General features: G+C 36.3%; 1 protein-coding gene across 3 annotated transcripts; it reads left to right on the top strand.

The window, feature by feature from the left end:
• The first annotated feature begins 2,660 nt into the window (after positions 1–2,660).
• Positions 2,661–15,203, top strand: LOC107679961 (asc-type amino acid transporter 1-like). 3 transcript variants are annotated; one of them, XM_016475691.1, is made up of 12 exons: positions 2,661–2,818; positions 4,990–5,194; positions 5,283–5,434; positions 7,163–7,288; positions 7,871–8,024; positions 8,485–8,608; positions 8,977–9,080; positions 11,637–11,733; positions 11,852–12,001; positions 12,174–12,351; positions 12,867–12,896; positions 14,697–14,751. In XM_016475691.1, the coding sequence occupies exons 1-11, from the start codon at positions 2,677–2,679 to the stop codon at positions 12,887–12,889; spliced, it is 1,455 nt and encodes a 484-aa protein (XP_016331177.1). In that variant the 5' UTR covers positions 2,661–2,676; the 3' UTR covers positions 12,890–12,896; positions 14,697–14,751. The 3 variants fall into 3 exon arrangements, with proteins under 3 accessions (XP_016331177.1, XP_016331176.1, XP_016331178.1); XM_016475690.1 differs by lacking the exon at positions 12,867–12,896 and having other exon boundaries at positions 14,697–15,203; XM_016475692.1 differs by lacking the exons at positions 7,163–7,288; positions 12,867–12,896 and having other exon boundaries at positions 14,697–15,203.
• The last annotated feature ends 2,575 nt before the right edge of the window (positions 15,204–17,778 follow it).

Here is a 17,778-nt window from a genome sequence, read left to right as displayed (position 1 = left end):
TCCAAGCCTTGAGCTCTACCCAGGAGTCTGGCCCTAACAGGTAAGTTTTTTGGGGCATGTAGCCTAGGCCTTTGGTCGTAGGGGATAATGTCACGGACAGCCGTCTAACATCCTAGGGGCAACTCCCATTGCTATGGTAGAGTTGGTACTTAGTGCTCGCCATAGGTTTCTGGCATGCACTCCTCTCAGCATATGGGTGGCGTGGGTATACCGTTCCCCATAGCGACCCCTAGAGGACGCAGTTCGAATGTTCCCTTGAAAGGGAACGTCTCAGGTTACTTATGTAACCATGGTTCCCTGAATAGGGAACGAGAAATTGCGTCATCTAGGTTTCCTGCCATGCTTCGGACGCAAGCTTCAGACGAAGAAGTGAATGACGTGCTCTCCCGGTACCTATTTATACTATAGTCGCACCGGTAGTGACGTCATGGGCTGCCGGCCAAGATGTTGTTGGTGTTTTTTGAATGTATGCTTCAGACACGGGTCACGACGAGGCGTTCCCCATAGCGACCCTTAGAGGACGCAGTGTCTCGTTCCCTATTCAGGGAACCATGGTAACATAAGTAACCTGAGACGTTTTCTGATAAGCTGTTCCCGTGAATGATTAAAAAGGGCGGCAAATATGAAAATGCACCTAAAGTAACTTGAACTTGAACCTGATTTTTAAATTTTTTTTTGTAAAAAATATTAGTGTCAATATTAGATAAAATAAAGTGTCAATTAATAACATTTTTATTATTATTATTTTTTTTTTATTATTTTTTTTTGTATTGATCCTACGGACCCCCTGCAATTACGCCACGGACCACTAGGGGTCTGTGTACCCCCAGTTGAGAAAAACGGATCTAAATCACACAAAAAGAGGAAATCAAAGATGCCTAGCAGTACACACATCACATGAATTAAGTTAGCTGCTATTTGCAGTTGTTTAATTTAAAAATAATAGCCTAATAATAATAATTGAATAATTGTTCATTTACGATGCACTTTAGTAGCTTGATACTTGCGATTGTTGATCAGTTTAGGGGAAGTGGGGAAATATTTAAAAAAATATAAAAAGGTAGCCTACTAGTAATTTTCCACCACATATCCATTATCCACTGTAACCCTGTAACCAGAAAACACAAAATGCAGGTAAAAAACCTGTGAAAAATTCCTTCATATTGTGGGATTACAAATTTAAGAATCTGTTTAAAATATGCTGATCCTATGTTCTGACATAGCATCACATGAAAAACTAAGGTGAAGTACATTGTATTCAGCATTTAAGGTAAATTACATCAGACAAATGATTATCTTAAGCAAAGTGTAGCAAGAGGTTCCTGTCTGTTCCTGTTCTCTTATTGTTAGTCAAATGAACCAGATTACTGAGACGATCACCTGTTGTTTGTAATGGCTCTTGGTGCCTCTGTCCCAGTCTTTGAGTAGTTATACTGATTGAATTAGGACTTTCAGACTGATTGGAGTCGGGCTGATTGCCTGTACTTCATTTGCATGCTATGGGTTAGATTGTCTCCACCTCTACTGAATGTATCCCGCCCCTTTAAAATTTATATAAACTACAATGTAACACTACGTTAGTCAGACTTTTGATGACTGCAGCGCCACGCAGCACGTTCTCAATAAAGAACTCTGCTGAAAATACCCAAGAGTCTCCTGGTTTCTGCTTCAACGAGGAAAAAGTTTCCAACAATATTAACAGAGTATATTGTGGCCTATTTTACAGACTCTTCTTTGAGTGTTGCATACTAACTACTAATACAGTGCTTAAAACTAATTGCTCAGAATGTATAGTTGTACTAGTTTACTAGCCAGAAAAAAAAAAAAAAAAAACTTTGTTCAAAAATGTGTAAGTGTTCAATAATTCAATGTTGTATTTAAAAACAGTTATTTTTATTTTAATATTATATTATGTATTTATATTATTTAAGGAACACATCTAAATATTGAGATGTTTCTCAAATTATCTTCTTTTATGTTCGATAGTTTATGTTAGGGCGTTGTAGTCTAAATGTTTAAGTGTAATACATTTTATGTTGAATCAAATAAAATAGTTCTTTCTAAAGCTACAATTTGTAATGTCTACTTGATCATTTTTTATTTAACACAAAACAGCTTAAACACAACGACATCACAACGTCATTTAACCCTGAAAATATCCCTGAAAATGGTTGGGATGGTTTGTCGAGTGTGTATCAGTGCACACAGGTCATGTGTAGTATGCAGTGATGGTTTGGTGAGTGTGGATCAGTGCACAGGTCAAGTGTAGTATGCAGTGATGGTTTGGTGAGTGTGGATCAGTGCACAGGTCATGTGTAGTATGCAGTGATGGTTTGGCGAGTGTGGATCAGTGCACAGGTCAAGTGTAGTATGCAGTGATGGTTTGGTGAGTGTGGATCAGTGCACAGGTCATGTGTAGTATGCAGTGATGGTTTGGCGAGTGTGGATCAGTGCACAGGTCAAGTGTAGTATGTAGTGATGGTTTGGTGAGTGTGGATCAGTGCACAGGTCATGTGTAGTATGCAGTGATGGTTTGGTGAGTGTGGATCAGTGCAGAGATGCTCGTTAATATTCTGTCCAGAGCGCGAGAAGCGGCGCCTGCGCGGCTCTTTCACCGTGCTTCAATCCTCAGAGGCGACTCAAGAGAGAGAGCTCTCTGTTCGTGCGCGAGCTGAAATGGATGGAGTAGAGAGGAAAAGGACGGAGGCTCAGAGGAGCATGATGAAAGACAGCGATCTTAAACGAGACTCCGGCATCCCTGAGCGCGTGACACTCAAGAAGGAGATCGGGCTTCTGAGCGCGTGCACGATCATCATTGGTAAGGAAAGTTTACAACTTGTTTTCTGCTTGACTGTGGGCCATTCTGCCAACATGTGAACTGATCAAGACTTAAAGAGACAAATGCATCGCAGATATTCGCCATCTGGTTAGTCCACATATATATTTGGTGATTTTATGCACACTATAACATACATTATAGACTTTATACTTTTTAATGAATGTTAAATATTTCTTACCTTAGTCAGATTAGCTTGCTATTGCTTTGTTTTTCTCCTGTATTATAGGCTAATAATTAATTATTGTTTAGTATATATTACATATTATTAGTATTATATATATTTATATATATATATATATAGCTCTTTAGTATATTTAGGTAATTAATAACTTAGTAACTTTAATAATATTATTTTCCTGTATTGCGTGTTTGTTTATTTATTTATTTACTTATTTATTGTCGTTCAGAAAACGAAAAAGATACTGAATTATCGACAATCATCTGAACCACTAAGTGTTAAAAAACAGCTTAAGTTTGCAGATATGTTTAATTTGATATGTTTAGGTCTAAACTCACATGCACCGTGTGGGCGCTCTCAGATGTGTTTGTCCTCTTAAAGGAGCCGAATGAAAGCTAAAGATTGTTCCCTGCGCGTCTGATGGCAGCCGGCTCTGTGACAGGCAGCAGTAGATTATTTATGCCTGCTGTTACGTAATCTCGTTGTACGACACTTGGGTGCTTGAGAGAAGAGCTGGAAGAGCTGCTGGAAGTGGGTTAGTGAGGGGGGCTGATCATTGTCTGCCTGTGAAAACTCTCACAGGTACTACAGCGAGGCCACACGGCTGACTTTGACCGGCCATGTACTGTTGCTTGCTGTTGTATATTTGTATTTGGTGTTGGGTTAGTACTTATAATGAAGTGCTGTAGAATTCTAAATAAAAGAGGTGGAAAGATTCAAATCAGTTTTGTTGCATCAGCTCAGGGATCACTGGGAGGCAAATGCATGCAGAGCTAGTCTTTACTCCAGTGAATATTTATTTATTTATTTGTTTGTTTGTTTGTTTGTTTATGTATTTATTTGTTTGTTTGTTGTTTATCTTGAAGTTTGACTACCTGAGACCATACTGGTAATTTGAGATTTTAATTTAAACGTTGAAATAATGTTATGACCAAATTAAAATTAAATACTTAAGATTCTGCATTATGTTGAGGTCACTAATTAAATAACTAAACTAGTGGAAATGGTCATGTAAACTAATTCGCAGTAAAGGTCAGACATTAATTTTTTTGCAAGTTGCCACAAACACAAAATTCAGCCTGGAATGAGACTATAATAAAAAAAATAATAATAAAAAACTAAAAGGGCACAGCACATGGGGTAAGTTGTCACAAAGTGAACCTTGTTCATTGGGACTAATTTGGTAAAGATAAACCCATTGTTATTGTTGCTATATATATATTAGTGCTGTCACACGATTAATCGCGATTAATCACATCCAAGATAAAGGTTTTTGTTTACATAATATATATGTGTGTGCTGTGTATATTTATTATGTATATATAAATACACACACATGCATGTATACATTTTGTAAATATTTACATGTATATATTTATGTTCATATTATTTATATTATAGCCTATATAAATATATTTAATATATAAACAACATATTTTCTTAAATATATACATGTATGTGTGTGTATTTATATATACATAATAAATATACTCAGTACACACACATATATTATGTAAACAATAACTTTTATTTTGGATGCGATTAATCGTTTGACAGCACTACTATATATATATTTATATATTGAGTGTAAGATGAGGAATCCGGTGACCGCAGAAGATATATATTGTAAATTTTAAATATGACAATCAGTTTTTTAAAAATAGTTTTTAATAAATAAATAACAGTGCATTTTTACTGTGCTCACTAGTTTATCCAAGAGTGTTTACAAGTATATTTTCTGTTACAAAAAAGTCCTCCAAAGAGATTTTGTGCATATGTTTATAAAGTGACATTCTGATGATTATGCAAACTTAACCATCATCATCATAATCATCATCATCTATTGGTTAACAAAATATGAAGCTTTCTATATAAAATATTCTGAACAGAAAAAAAAACAGGCTTGCTCTATGGATCATTGGGCTCTTTTCTGTTCAGGAAATGACAGTCACATGTCTCTTTCTTTCCTCAGGTAACATTATTGGCTCAGGGATCTTCATCTCTCCTAAGGGTGTTCTGGAGCATTCGGGTTCGGTTGGCTTGGCGCTGGTGGTGTGGGTGTTAGGAGGAGGCATCGCTGCTCTGGGCTCTCTTTGCTACGCTGAACTAGGGGTCACCATCCCCAAATCTGGAGGAGACTATTCCTACGTCACAGAGATCTTTGGCGGTCTCGTGGGGTATGACAGGTCCATGTATGATCTACTAAACAGGGAATGGAACTCAAACGTCCGTCACAGATGCTGAATGTGTTGTGTTGCTCTCTAGGTTTCTGCTGTTGTGGAGTGCAGTACTGATCATGTATCCCACCACACTGGCAGTCATCGCTCTCACTTTCTCGAACTATGTGCTTCAGCCTGTTTTCCCATACTGCGTTCCTCCATACATAGCCACACGCATGCTGTCCACCATCTGCATACGTGAGTGCTTGGCTTCTCTATGTATGTATTCAATGCATAAATGTATTCAGCCTGCTATTTAAACATAAGTTTAGACAGGATTTATATAGCATAGTGCTAAATGTATATATTATAAAATGGTTTTAGTGAACCTGAGGATTCAGCAGAATTTAACCTCAAGATAAAAGTAAAATTTGAAGTGTGTTTTCTGCTGAACTAAGCGAAACTGCAAATATAATGACTGTTTTCAAACAGGTTTCCCAAAACCCTGACTTCTGAATACTTGCGATAAGATAGGAGAAAGTATGTCACGTCAATCCGAACCTGTATGACTTTGGAACACAAAGGAATTTTTGAAGAATACTTCCACTTTTCCAATATAATGAATGTGAACTGGGGTTGTCAAACTTCAAAAATAAATATAAGCAGCAAGTGTGCATAATTATTGTAAATGTATCATAAAAGTAGCCCATAGGTCTAAAAACAATATATTTCAATATATTTTGCACTTTAAGTCAAACTTGTGAAACTAGTGGGCCGGGACCCAGCAAATATTCAAGGCTCCACAAGATTCCTTTAAATATATAAAATATATTATTAAATATATTCAAATTAATATTGTGGCAAAATATGTTTTAAATAAGCTAAAGCAGCTAAAAATCAAGATAAAAAAAGTCAAGATAGATAAAAAAAAAATGGCATCATATTTTTGTATTTTTCATGGTCTTGGAAAACTTGAATATATGATCATTTTAAGAGTGTGATTTCTAGTTCTGAAAAAGTCATGGAAGTAGTTATGTTTGTAGTTATGTTAAGCTCACAAATAGAAATGGCTATATATATATATTACTTACAATATCTGGTTATCAGAAATGACTCAAAGTCATTGGTCATAAAGAATAAGGAACCCTGAAGAACATTTGTTTCTTGAAACTTCTTGAATTACAAAAAAATATTTATATAATAAAGGTCCAAAGTGTAGAATAATTAAGGATTTTTACTGTTTTTGAACAAAGTCTCTTCTGCTCACTAAGGCTGCATTTATTTGATCAAAAATACAGTATAATCAGTGATATTGAGTTTACTGGACTTTAGTGTCACATGATCCTTTAGAAATCATTAAAATATATATATATTTATGGGGTTATATTTTGGGGTTATGTTGTATGAAACATGTTTTGTTTAATGCTTGTCTTTTTTATTTTGAAAGTACTTCAGTACATAAATGTTTTTCCCTGAGAATGTCCCGGTTACAGTTACGGCTCTGGAACCGTGCCAGTAGCACTTGACGGCTCAGTGATGGAGTGGCGTGGCTCTATAGCATGTGATTGCTGCATTAGCTCTCATTATTCAAGCCCGTTATGTGGAGTCATTCACACAAACCAAAACAACAGCAGCAAGAGAGCGCCAGGAAAACGCAAGGCCTTCCATCTCCTCACAGACCTGCTCTTTGCTCCCGTGTTTTGTTCTCTTTCAAATCTATTTGTTTCAATTGGGCTTAAACTTCTCTCTTTGACACTGATGGATGAGCCCATAGAATTACAAATCCACTCCCCTTTTTAGCAGTCCCACATTTCTGTCAAGAACCCCATACAAACTAATCCTAAAACAGTATTTCCTGATGCCAGCAAGTCATATATTTTCAACTTTGAAACAGTTATAAAAACATTGTATTTAAAGTCACACGTTAAAGAGATTCAATCAAGACCTCATACGATCTTTAATGTTTGTGTGTGTGGATGTTTGCAGTGTTTTTGACATGGGTGAACTGCTATAGTGTGCGTTTGGCCACACGGATCCAGGACGTCTTTACCGTGGGGAAGCTGCTGGCTCTGGGGCTCATCATTACTGTCGGTTTAGTGCAGATCTTTGGAGGTAAAAGGAAGAAAAAACACCCTGTTCCCTATTATGAAACTCAGTTTTATTCGGAGGAACAAACTGAGAAAAAATATGCACTTTTAGCATATTTATAGCAGACGGTTGGTGCAACCAATGAGATCTTTCAACGCTATCTCAACCAATTTGTACGTATTTTATGAGGTGGCTAATTTAACGATTTGGTACGTTTTCTGTGAGGGGTAGGTTTAGGGGTGGTTGTTTGTACGAATTCCTATGAATTTGTCACCTCGTAAAATACGTACGATTTTTCACGAAACGTACAAATTTGTACGAGCGAGGTCGTACGAATTCGTACAAATTAGCCACCTCCTAAAATACGTATGAATTGCCTTGAGATCGGGTTGCAACAGCAGACTAACATAAAATGCATGTGAATATTAGTTGTCACTATATATCTCCTAACAACAAATAAACATTCCTCAAAAGCCTGCTGTGTCATATCTGATACTCTAATTATTAATGGATAGTCAAGTAAACCTGAGTTGTGTCAGTCCAGTACATGCTAATCTTGAAATATTGTTAATTGTCCAGTTAACAAAGCCGCATCTGTCTCCTCAGGTAACTATGAGAGCCTGACTCCACAGGTGGCGTTCATGTTTAATAAAGCTCCCTCCATAGGGCAGATTGCTCTGGCTTTTCTACATGCCTCCTTTGCCTTCAGCGGCTGGAACTTCCTCAACTACGTTACGGAGGAAGTGGTGGATCCGAGGAGGTTAGTCTGATACCACTTTTGCAACTCGGCTGGACAGACAAAATCTGCTGGAACAATTTTACTGGCTCATTCTGAGTGTCATGTGTATTCTGTTTTGCTCTGGTTTGGTTTCGTGTTCTGTGCCTTAGTTAGTTTCCTTGGTTGCTAATTAGTTCACACCTGTTCTTCAGGTTATCATTATCTGTCTATTTAAGCCCTGTGTTTCCTCCCATTCCTTGTCCAGTATTGTAGTTGAGTTGCATGTGATTACGATTCCTGTCTTCTTGTTCTTCTTCGGGGTTAAATAAATAGTTATTTTGGATTATATTGTGTATTTCCTGAGGAAACTGCTGCCATTTACTTACAACCTACAATGATTATCTACTGCATAGTTATTACCCTTTTAACCAGGAACTTTTATCCGCACATGCTCTGTGGCTGGATATATACATTTACATATTCTATAATTTTTTTTCCTCAGGAATCTGCCACGAGCCATATACATCTCCATTCCTCTGGTCACATGTGTGTACACGCTCACAAACATTGCGTATTTCTCCTCCATGTCTCCTGAGGAACTGCTGTCCTCCAACGCAGTGGCTGTTGTAAGTACAAGCCTTTGACTCTTCGTGTCTTAAAACATTTTGTTCATTAAAGGCACCAAGACTTATAAGCAGGGATAATGTGTATCTATTGATTCGGGTATCTGGATTGTAGTAGTGGAGTGATATTGTACAGGCGTAGTAAAGTATGATTGTAGTAGTGTGCTGCATCCTTCACAAACAATGCATAAGATTGGCAATTGTACTGTGTAAATTGTGATCAACACTGATTTTGTGGGTGCATTTCTGCCTGTTTTGGAGACTTTCTTTAGTAAATACAGTGCAAGAACAACACAAATGGCAATAAACTGTGCTTATCAATGGGCAAGACATTATCCCCTGAATGTTCAGTTCTGTTTCATTTGCCTTAGACTTTCGGTGAAAAGCTTCTCGGGGTGTTTTCCACCCTCATGCCGATCTCTGTGGCACTCTCCACTTTTGGGGGCATCAATGGTTACCTCTTCACCTCCTCCAGGTGAGAGTATTTCTATTTAATTTTACTGTTAGCTTACCTCATGAGGAAATGGGTCACTTTTTAACAAGTGAGGCTCCTTGTGATAATATCTTGTGACAAAATGTGTACAAATCTAATACTTCTTTGAACGTTCACACTAAAAGAAGGAAACAAAGAAACAGTAACTTCAGTCATTTTAAAAGTGTCTCTAGATCTGTCAGTTATATTATTCCTAAAGTCAAGTTTTTCCTACTCTATTGGCATTTTGTCAACTTTATTTTAAAAGTGTCTCTAGATCTGTCAGTTATATTATTCCTAAAGTCAAGATTGAGATTTAGGTTTTCCTACTCTATTGGCATTTTGTCAACTTTATTTATATAGGGTTTTTTACAATACAGATAGTTTCAAAACAGCTTCACAGGAAAATAAGAGAATCAGTGGTGCAAAATACTTCAAATTTGAGACAAATCCAAGATCTGCTGTAGAGCAGGCCTGATAAGACAATAGTGTCATTATTCAGCTCCAATCAGTAGATTCAGTTCAATAACTGTGTAAAGTTAATCAATTATGAAACAATTTCAGTTCAGCTAAGCAGAAGAAAATAGTGTCATATTCAGCTTGAATCAATTTGACATTGATTCAATTCAGTTCAATAAAATAAAATAAAATAAAATAAAATTGTATTTATAAAGCATATTAAAAATCAACCTTGGTTGGCCAAAGTGCTGTACATTACTGTAAAAAAACAAGAAATAAAAACAGGAAACACAAATAAATTTACAAAAGATTAAATGCACAAGAGAAAAGATGAGTTTTAAGCATGGATTTAAATTCAGATATAGAAGCAGTTCTAACATGTAATCGTAGGTTGTTCCACAGCTTAGGGCCAGCCACTGTGAAAGCTTGATCCCCCCTGTGTTGTAGGGGCTTTACAGCCAATGTAAAGAGTGTAGAATTTGATTGATATGATCACGTTTACGGCTGCCCGTGAGTAAACAGGCAACTGCATTTTGGACTATTTGGAGACAAGAAACTGAGGAGAGAGATAACCCGACATATAATGAATTAACAGTAGTCGAGTCATGTGGAAATAAAAGCGTGAATAACTGTTTGATTTGTTTGTCTAGTTTAAGACTGCTGTCAAGATAAAATCCTAACATTTTTAATGTTGGAGTTGAGGAATGGTGAGACGGTACCTCGATTGATAAAAGTTCCATTAGAGAGCTCTTTTGGACCAAATTGGATAATTTGGGTTTTATCGTCATTCAATAACATGAACTTGTTAGTGAGTCACAGATTGAGTTCATGAAGACATGCTTCTAGTCTCTTGTGTTGTATAGGTATGTAGAGTTGGGTGCCATCTGCACAGCAGTGGTAAGACACACCAAATCTATTCATAATAGATCCTAGAGGTGACATGTTTAAAGAGAATAACAGAGGTGCCAGAATCGATCTGTGGGGTACGCCATAGGTAAGGGAAGTCTCCGAAGACGAATGGGCACCTAAACTAAATGAGAAACTTCTATTGGATAGGAAGGACTGGAACCATTTAAATATGCTCCAGTCAAGATAAGATAATCTTGTGGTCAACGAAATCAAAAGCTGAGTTCAGATCTAAAAGCACTAAAGCTATAGTGTCACCAGCGTCACCAACTTTTAAAAGAGTCGACTCAGTGCTGTGAAGCGGGTTGAAGCCAGACTGAAAAATGTCAGAGATCAAGTGAGTATGTAGATAATTCTGCAGCTTTATAAAGACAGATTTTTCGAGAATTTTAGATAAGAATGGCAAGTTAGATAAAGGTCCGTAATTCTCGTATACCGCAGGGTCAAGTGAGGGTTTCTTAAGAATAGGAGTCACAATAAGTGTCGATGTTGTAAAATTCATCAATTATGAAACAAACTGTTTCAGCTATAAAGTAGCTCTATAGAAGACAATAATGTCATTATGCAGCTTGATTCAGTTGAAGTTTTGTTCTCGTCCAATAATGTCAGTGCAGTCAAATTGAAAATGTTTCTGAACATTTAGTGCACGGCATAGTCTTCACCATATGAAGTCAATTCTTATTAAAGTTACTCAGTGAAAAGAATAAATTATTCTCTCATTTTCTTTTGTTGTTTGATTAACATTAAATGACAGAGACAGCAGCAGGTTTATTGGCTGCTGTCACTTTAAGACCAAATGCAGATGTAATATACTCACAAGCATTTGATTAATTTCCTAACTGTTTATGTTCATTTAATTGACATAACTGACTGTGATTAAGTGAAAACTTGCCAACTTTGCATGGAAAACTGGATGTTATGTAGGAAGGGCGACGTCACACCACTTTAAAGGAAGGGAAGCGCAATGTGGCATCATATTTTCATAATCGTTGGAAGCCAAAATAAATAAATAAACAAATTATATACACCCTAATCATTAAATCATCTTTGAGGGCAAGGGGCCTTCTAGTGGTTCAGGGGCCCTATGCAACATGCATACTTTTTGTATAGGGAGAATATAGCAGTACCGATTATGGCAGTGATTATTTGGTATGCGTTTACTGTTTATGTGTGCATTTGTTTGAATACACACAGGTTGTGTTTCTCCGGGGCACGAGAAGGACATTTACCCAGCCTTCTTGCTATGATCCACTTCAAGCACTGCACACCGATTCCAGCTCTGCTCGTCTGTGTATGTGATTTTCCGTTTTTTTGTTATAGCTACAAGCCATTCGTGTGCTTCTCAGAGTGTAGCTTGTTCTGTTTAACTTTATTCTTTCTGTATTTTTCCTCTTTATCTTGTATTTCAGTGCACTGCCACAATTGTGATCTTATGCATTGGAGAAACTCACAACCTTATAAACTATGTCTCTTTCATCAACTACCTCTCTTATGGAGTCACTATTGCTAGCCTGCTCTACTACAGATGGAAGAAGCCAAGCTTATACAGGCCCATCAAGGTATTCAATTATATACAAATAATACAAATATTCCAAACAGCCTGTTCATGAACTTATTCTGCATCCAGCAGGTTCATGTGGTTTGCTGCAGTAGTCAGCAGGACAGTCACTTCCAGATCATGTTTATATTGCATAGATGCAGCAGAGAGTTTTAGGTTTTTTCTCTTGTCAGGTGAGTCTCATAGTGCCGGTGTGTTACCTGCTCTTCTGGGCTCTACTGCTGGGCTTCAGTTTGCACTCGGACCCACTGGTGTGTGGAGTGGGGCTGGTCATTATGCTCACTGGAGTGCCTGTTTATTTCCTGGGAGTTTACTGGAAAGACAAGCCAAAATGCATATATGACTTCACCGGTAAGGAGACTGGATGAGGAATTTATATTCTTGCAATTTACAGGTGCATCTCAATAAATTAGAATGTCGGACCATTTTGAAGGATCAGGAAACCTTTGCAGGTGTTTTGAGTTGATTAGCTGATTGTCATGTCACCATATTCTAATTTGTTGAGATAGTGAATTGGTGGGTTTTTGTTAAATGTGAGCCAAAATCATCACAATTAAAAGAACCAAAGACTTAAACTACTTCAGTCTGTGTGCATAGAATTTATTTAATACACGAGTTTCACAATTTGAGTTGAATTACTGAAATAAATGAACTTTTCCATGACATTCTAATTTATTGAGATGCACCTGTATATTCTCTATAGGTACAGTAAAAAAAATGCATATTAAAATAATTATTTATTCATTATTCATTATTCATTAAATTATTATTTATTATGTATTCATTCTGGTCCAAACCCTTTACGTGGAAAACAGAATGAGATATTATGTAGAATGTTCATGCTGCTCTTTTCCATTCAGCTGCAGAAGTACAAGCAAGTGGCAAATAAACATAAGGTAGTCCATTTGACTCATGCACTGTGTTCCAAGACCTTTGAAGTCATATGATAAAGTCATTTAAGAATATATGCAATTTTCTTAGTAAATTGTTTTATATTAACCATATTTTACATAATAATATGGTTAAAGTGTGCAACCGAATGTATCGACAAGCATTTATGGTAAACTAAACTAAATGTAATGTAATTTCTACTGAAACCTGTACTTCACGTATTTAAATATATTTGTAAATACATTTGTAATGATGAAATTGCAATTTAATACATTTGAAATATACATTTACTTTAAATGTACTATTAAACAACACACTATAGTTCAAATTATAATTTTTACATGCGCTTTAATATTTTAGTCAATATACTGTAAGTGTATTTATTTAAAGCATGACAAAAGGTTATTGAAACATAGTGATTTAAAATGGACTTTAAAGTGACATTTTTATTTTGACATTATTACAAAGTGAACTTTTTAAAAGTTTACTAAAAGGGTTCATATGATGCGATTTCAAGTTTTCTTTTCTCTTTGGAGTGTTACAAGCTGTTCGTGAATAGATAAGATCCCTAAAGGTGCAAAGACTAAAGTCTCAAACCCAAAGAGATATTCTTTATAAAAGTTAAGACTCGTCTACACCCTCCTAAAACGCCTCGTTTAAACACACCCCCCCACATGTCTACGTCACTGTGTGGGAAGATTTGCATAACTCCGCCCAAATGTTCACGAAAAGAAAGAAGGCATAACTTTGATTCTCGCTGTAGTATTGTTGCCGCTGGAACCTGTTTCCTGAACCTGGTAGAGTAGACTACAATGCCGGCTGTTCTGACTCACGGCCTGTAAGTACGTTTTCATATTTAAAGGATTTGCTACTGACGATTCAAACGTGAGTTTTGAGCAGTGTAGAGTAGCGTTTGTTGTTTGTCATTTCTCCGATCACAAATGCAGACATGGTTTTATGTTTACGCGGCGCGATACGCAACACAACGTGTAAAAAGACAGTATAAGTCATTATAATCAGTAATTATGTCCCCACTGGATGCAACAAATGCCTCGTTTATAATGGGTTTTAATGTTTTTGTCTCGTCGCTCCAGCTGGACAGGGCATCACAGTATGGTAAGTGGTGTAACATTTCCGTCACACGCTTGAGGTAATCGGCCAATCACAATGCTCTGGATAGCTGGCCAATCACAGCACACCTCGCTTTTCAGACCGATGAGCTTTGTAAAAATCGACGAGTTTCAGAAAGGCGGGACATAGAGGAATGTACAGTATGTACAGTATGTGGAAAATAATGTGTTTTTTGAACCTTAAACCGTATAAACACATTTCATTACACCAAATACACCAAATAATTTTCTTTTTTAGCAACGTCATATGACCCCTTTACTTAAGTTTCATGAAAGTGTCTCTTTGGGTACACTTACTAAATGGCTTTTAATTTCAGTAATATAATATCTAAATCTATGTGTATAATATAATATCTATGAGTACAGTTTAATATATATATATACTTTTAGGATTTGAAGTACACTAGCACTTAATGTACACATTCAATGAAGTGCATTTATTTTTTCACAACTGTGGAAGCAAAGGTTTTAACTGAATAGCAGCTTCGTTTTATGTCTGTTTCTCATACAAAGCTATCATATTCAGAATACTTGGAATACACATTGCATGAGTCGTGTGGTTTGGAATGTAAATGATGACAGGATTTTTCATTTTTGGGTGAACATTTTATAACCATGAAATTATATAATGTGTTTGTGAAGTAAATAAATATGTGTATGTCATCTTTGTTACAGAGTGGGCTACATATCTGGGACAAAGAGTGTTTTTTGTAGTTTTCCCGCAAATCGATCCTATTGAAGTGGCAGAATGGACTGACAGATCTTCTTTTACAAGCAAAGCTTCTGGACCTCTCTGAATTTTGTATTACTTTAATTTGGCAGCTCTTCACTTAAAATCCACAATTTCCAGGCTTGTAGTAGTAGTAGTAAAAATATATAGTTAAATGGGGACTATATTTGTATGCTTCAGTGGGTTTAAATGGTACTGTTTCAGCTATCATGGATTGTATATTGCACTGGGTATTGCTCACTTTTTGGTTAGGTGTGTTATTTCTACTGATTTCAAACCCTGTAATTTGCTACTGGGGTTCAATTGTTGATACATGTACAGAATCTCTTTTGTATGATACTTCAGCTGCAATGTCTTTCCAACCACATAACAATTTCTACAGGCACTGCACGCCTCACTGATGTAAATACATTTAAGTGCTTCTAACAATGCTCACGCTTCACAGTTTTGGTCTTAAGTCTCAAATGATATTGTTACGTGCAAGCATATTTTCTTATGGTTTCAAAATGAATTGCTTAAAATGATTTACAAGGGATTGAAAGGAATTTCCATTCTTTATATTTATAGATTATTCGCTGTTAATAACAAAACAAAGTCAGTGTTCGGTACTCTGTACTGTGATTTGTTATATTTAGAAGATGCCTAGAGATCCAGTCACTTCGAGGCTTCTAATGATTCATTGGCAGGTAAAAGACTACTGCAAACACTGAAAGAGAACTTGTCATAACTCTTTTTTGATTAAAAAAGTAGAAAAAAAAAAACTTTACATATCTGATACAACTGCTAGATTTAAAATGCCAGAAAAATGTTTTTTTTTTTCTCTTTCTTTCTTTCTTTCTTTCTTTAAATTAACTTTCTGAAGGGGATGAGTTTTACCATTTGTAAAGCTCCAAGAGTTGCATGAGCAAGACTGGTTACCACATACCTTTAGGAGTACAAGTAGTCCAGTTTTGTACGAGATAAAGCAGTTACATCACGTAAATAAATTGCGTTAAAAGGCACCGCTGGATCTCCTGTTTACTAAACATGCGCTTTAACCAACTAAGCCACGGCGCCAACGCAAAAAGCAATACTCTTGAAGACTGTCAGCATTCTTATTTTAAATGATTGTATAATACCTGCTTGTTTGGTCGTTTATTCATTTAGCATAGACAACTTGCTCTGCGTGTACAAGGCTGTTTGGCATTATTTTACCTTCATATTATTACGTAACACAAATTTGGCTACTATAGTATTCCACTATAATCTTTGGTTAATATGTGAGGAATAATATAATACGTGGTAAAATTGTAAAATATCTGTTCGAATGTAAAACTCAGCCCATGATTTACATTTCCCAAATTCCTATTTTATCCAACCCCTCAGAACACCTCTGATGATGCCAACCCTGAAACAACATAAACTACCAAATTTGGTTACAAGTTTGATTGCAACATATAATCATTGCTGTTAATAGAGTGGCGGAACTATGACGTCACTTTGTAGGCAAAAACCTGGAAGCGAGTTAGCCTTTTAGCACTTCTGATTCCATGAGATGGTCCTCACTGCAGAACACAAGATCCAGGGGGCGTGGTTGGATCCAGGTCCAACTCCTCCCACCTTTCATATACCTACCTGTCTCCACTTGTGTTCTGCAGTGAGGGGCTACTGGGTTCCATCGTCCCAGAGTCAATGGGTTTTTTGAATGGGAGTTTGATTAAATCCCCTAAAATAAGCTCAGTGGTTCACACAAGCTCAAAATACTGTCACGTTTTATTCTACAACATAAAACACACCAGTTACACCCCACTCGTGATTTTTTTTTAAACTGTTATGTTTCTTAAAAAAGACGGTTGCTATCAAGTTGTTAAATGGGACTACGGGCAGTAGCCCCTCACTGCAGAACACAAGATCCAGGGGGCGTGGTTGGATCCACATCTAGGGGTTGGAGATGGTAGGTTTAGGGATCAGGGGGTGGAGACGGGTAGGTTTAGGTATATGTAAGGTGAAGAAATCAGCGTGGTTAATCCTTGTGGTAACATTTTCATTGAAAATGTTGCCGTTTTAAAACAACAGTATAGCAATAAGATTATAAGGAATGCTCTTTGTTCTGTGTCCCTACCTGCAGCAAGATTTTTTTGGTCTTCTTTATTTGGTAATATCTCTTGGGTTAAAGCATGGAAACTGCCAAATAAGTTTTGTATCAATAACAAAATTAAGGAAGTGACTTACAAAATACTTCACAGAATTTATCCTGCTAAGCATGTTTTGGAAAGATTTAAGCTTAATATTTCGTATACCTGTGAATTTTGTGGTCAAGAAAAAGAAACTATTTATATTTAAACTCTTTTTTTTTTCATTGTATTTACTCAAGATTATTTTGGAAGGATTTGGACAGAAAAACGAAAACAGAAAAATGGAGTGTATGATAGAAATGTGTATATTTGATGTACTTTTTCATACAGAAAACAACAATTTAAATGGTAAAGAACAGCATATTATACATTTGTTTATTGTGTTAGGAAAATTCCATATACATAAGAAGAAGTGGGCTCAATGTAAACCAAATTTTGCACATTTTATAAATGACTTTAAATTAATGTAGATCTCTTAGAACAAACAAAAAACAAAAAAGCATTGCAAACATGTAATGCTCTGAAAGCATTGAACTTTATGTAATTGTCTTCCTTTTTTATTTTCTTTGTTTTTTCTCTGGCAGCTAATAATGTTAATTTGATAATGTGAATATGTAATACCTCATGTTCTCGTGGCATTGAATTAATAAAGCATTTAAAAAAAAAAAAACATTTGACATAATCACCACTGACAAGCTACTACTAAATATATTGTAGAAACTTGATTTTCTGGAAAGCTGCTTTGCAAACGATTTGTATCGTGAAAAGCGCTATACAAATAAACTTGAATTGATTTGAATTTAATTGAATGATTCTCGCGTTGCGTGGCGATGGCGTCAGAACCGGAAGTGTGTGTTGTGCATGCGTGTTCACTGCAGCTTAATCAGTGTTGCCAATTTAGCTACTTTGTAGC

The sequence above is a fragment of the Sinocyclocheilus anshuiensis genome, unplaced genomic scaffold, assembly GCF_001515605.1.
Source record: "Sinocyclocheilus anshuiensis isolate Anshui unplaced genomic scaffold, SAMN03320099.WGS_v1.1 scaffold528, whole genome shotgun sequence".
Classification (NCBI taxonomy): Eukaryota; Metazoa; Chordata; class Actinopteri; order Cypriniformes; family Cyprinidae; genus Sinocyclocheilus; species Sinocyclocheilus anshuiensis.
This window is presented reverse-complemented; position numbering and strand designations above follow the sequence as displayed.

Bases quoted from the DNA above. Each gene is read 5' to 3' on its own strand.
- LOC107679961 (XM_016475690.1), top strand. From the start codon at position 2,677: ATGGATGGAGTAGAGAGGAAAAGGACGGAGGCTCAGAGGAGCATGATG. The intron at 7,289-7,870 runs GTAAAAGGAAGA...CTGTCTCCTCAG, and splicing joins TTTAGTGCAGATCTTTGGAG to GTAACTATGAGAGCCTGACT. The intron at 8,609-8,976 runs GTAAGTACAAGC...CATTTGCCTTAG, and splicing joins CCTCCAACGCAGTGGCTGTT to ACTTTCGGTGAAAAGCTTCT.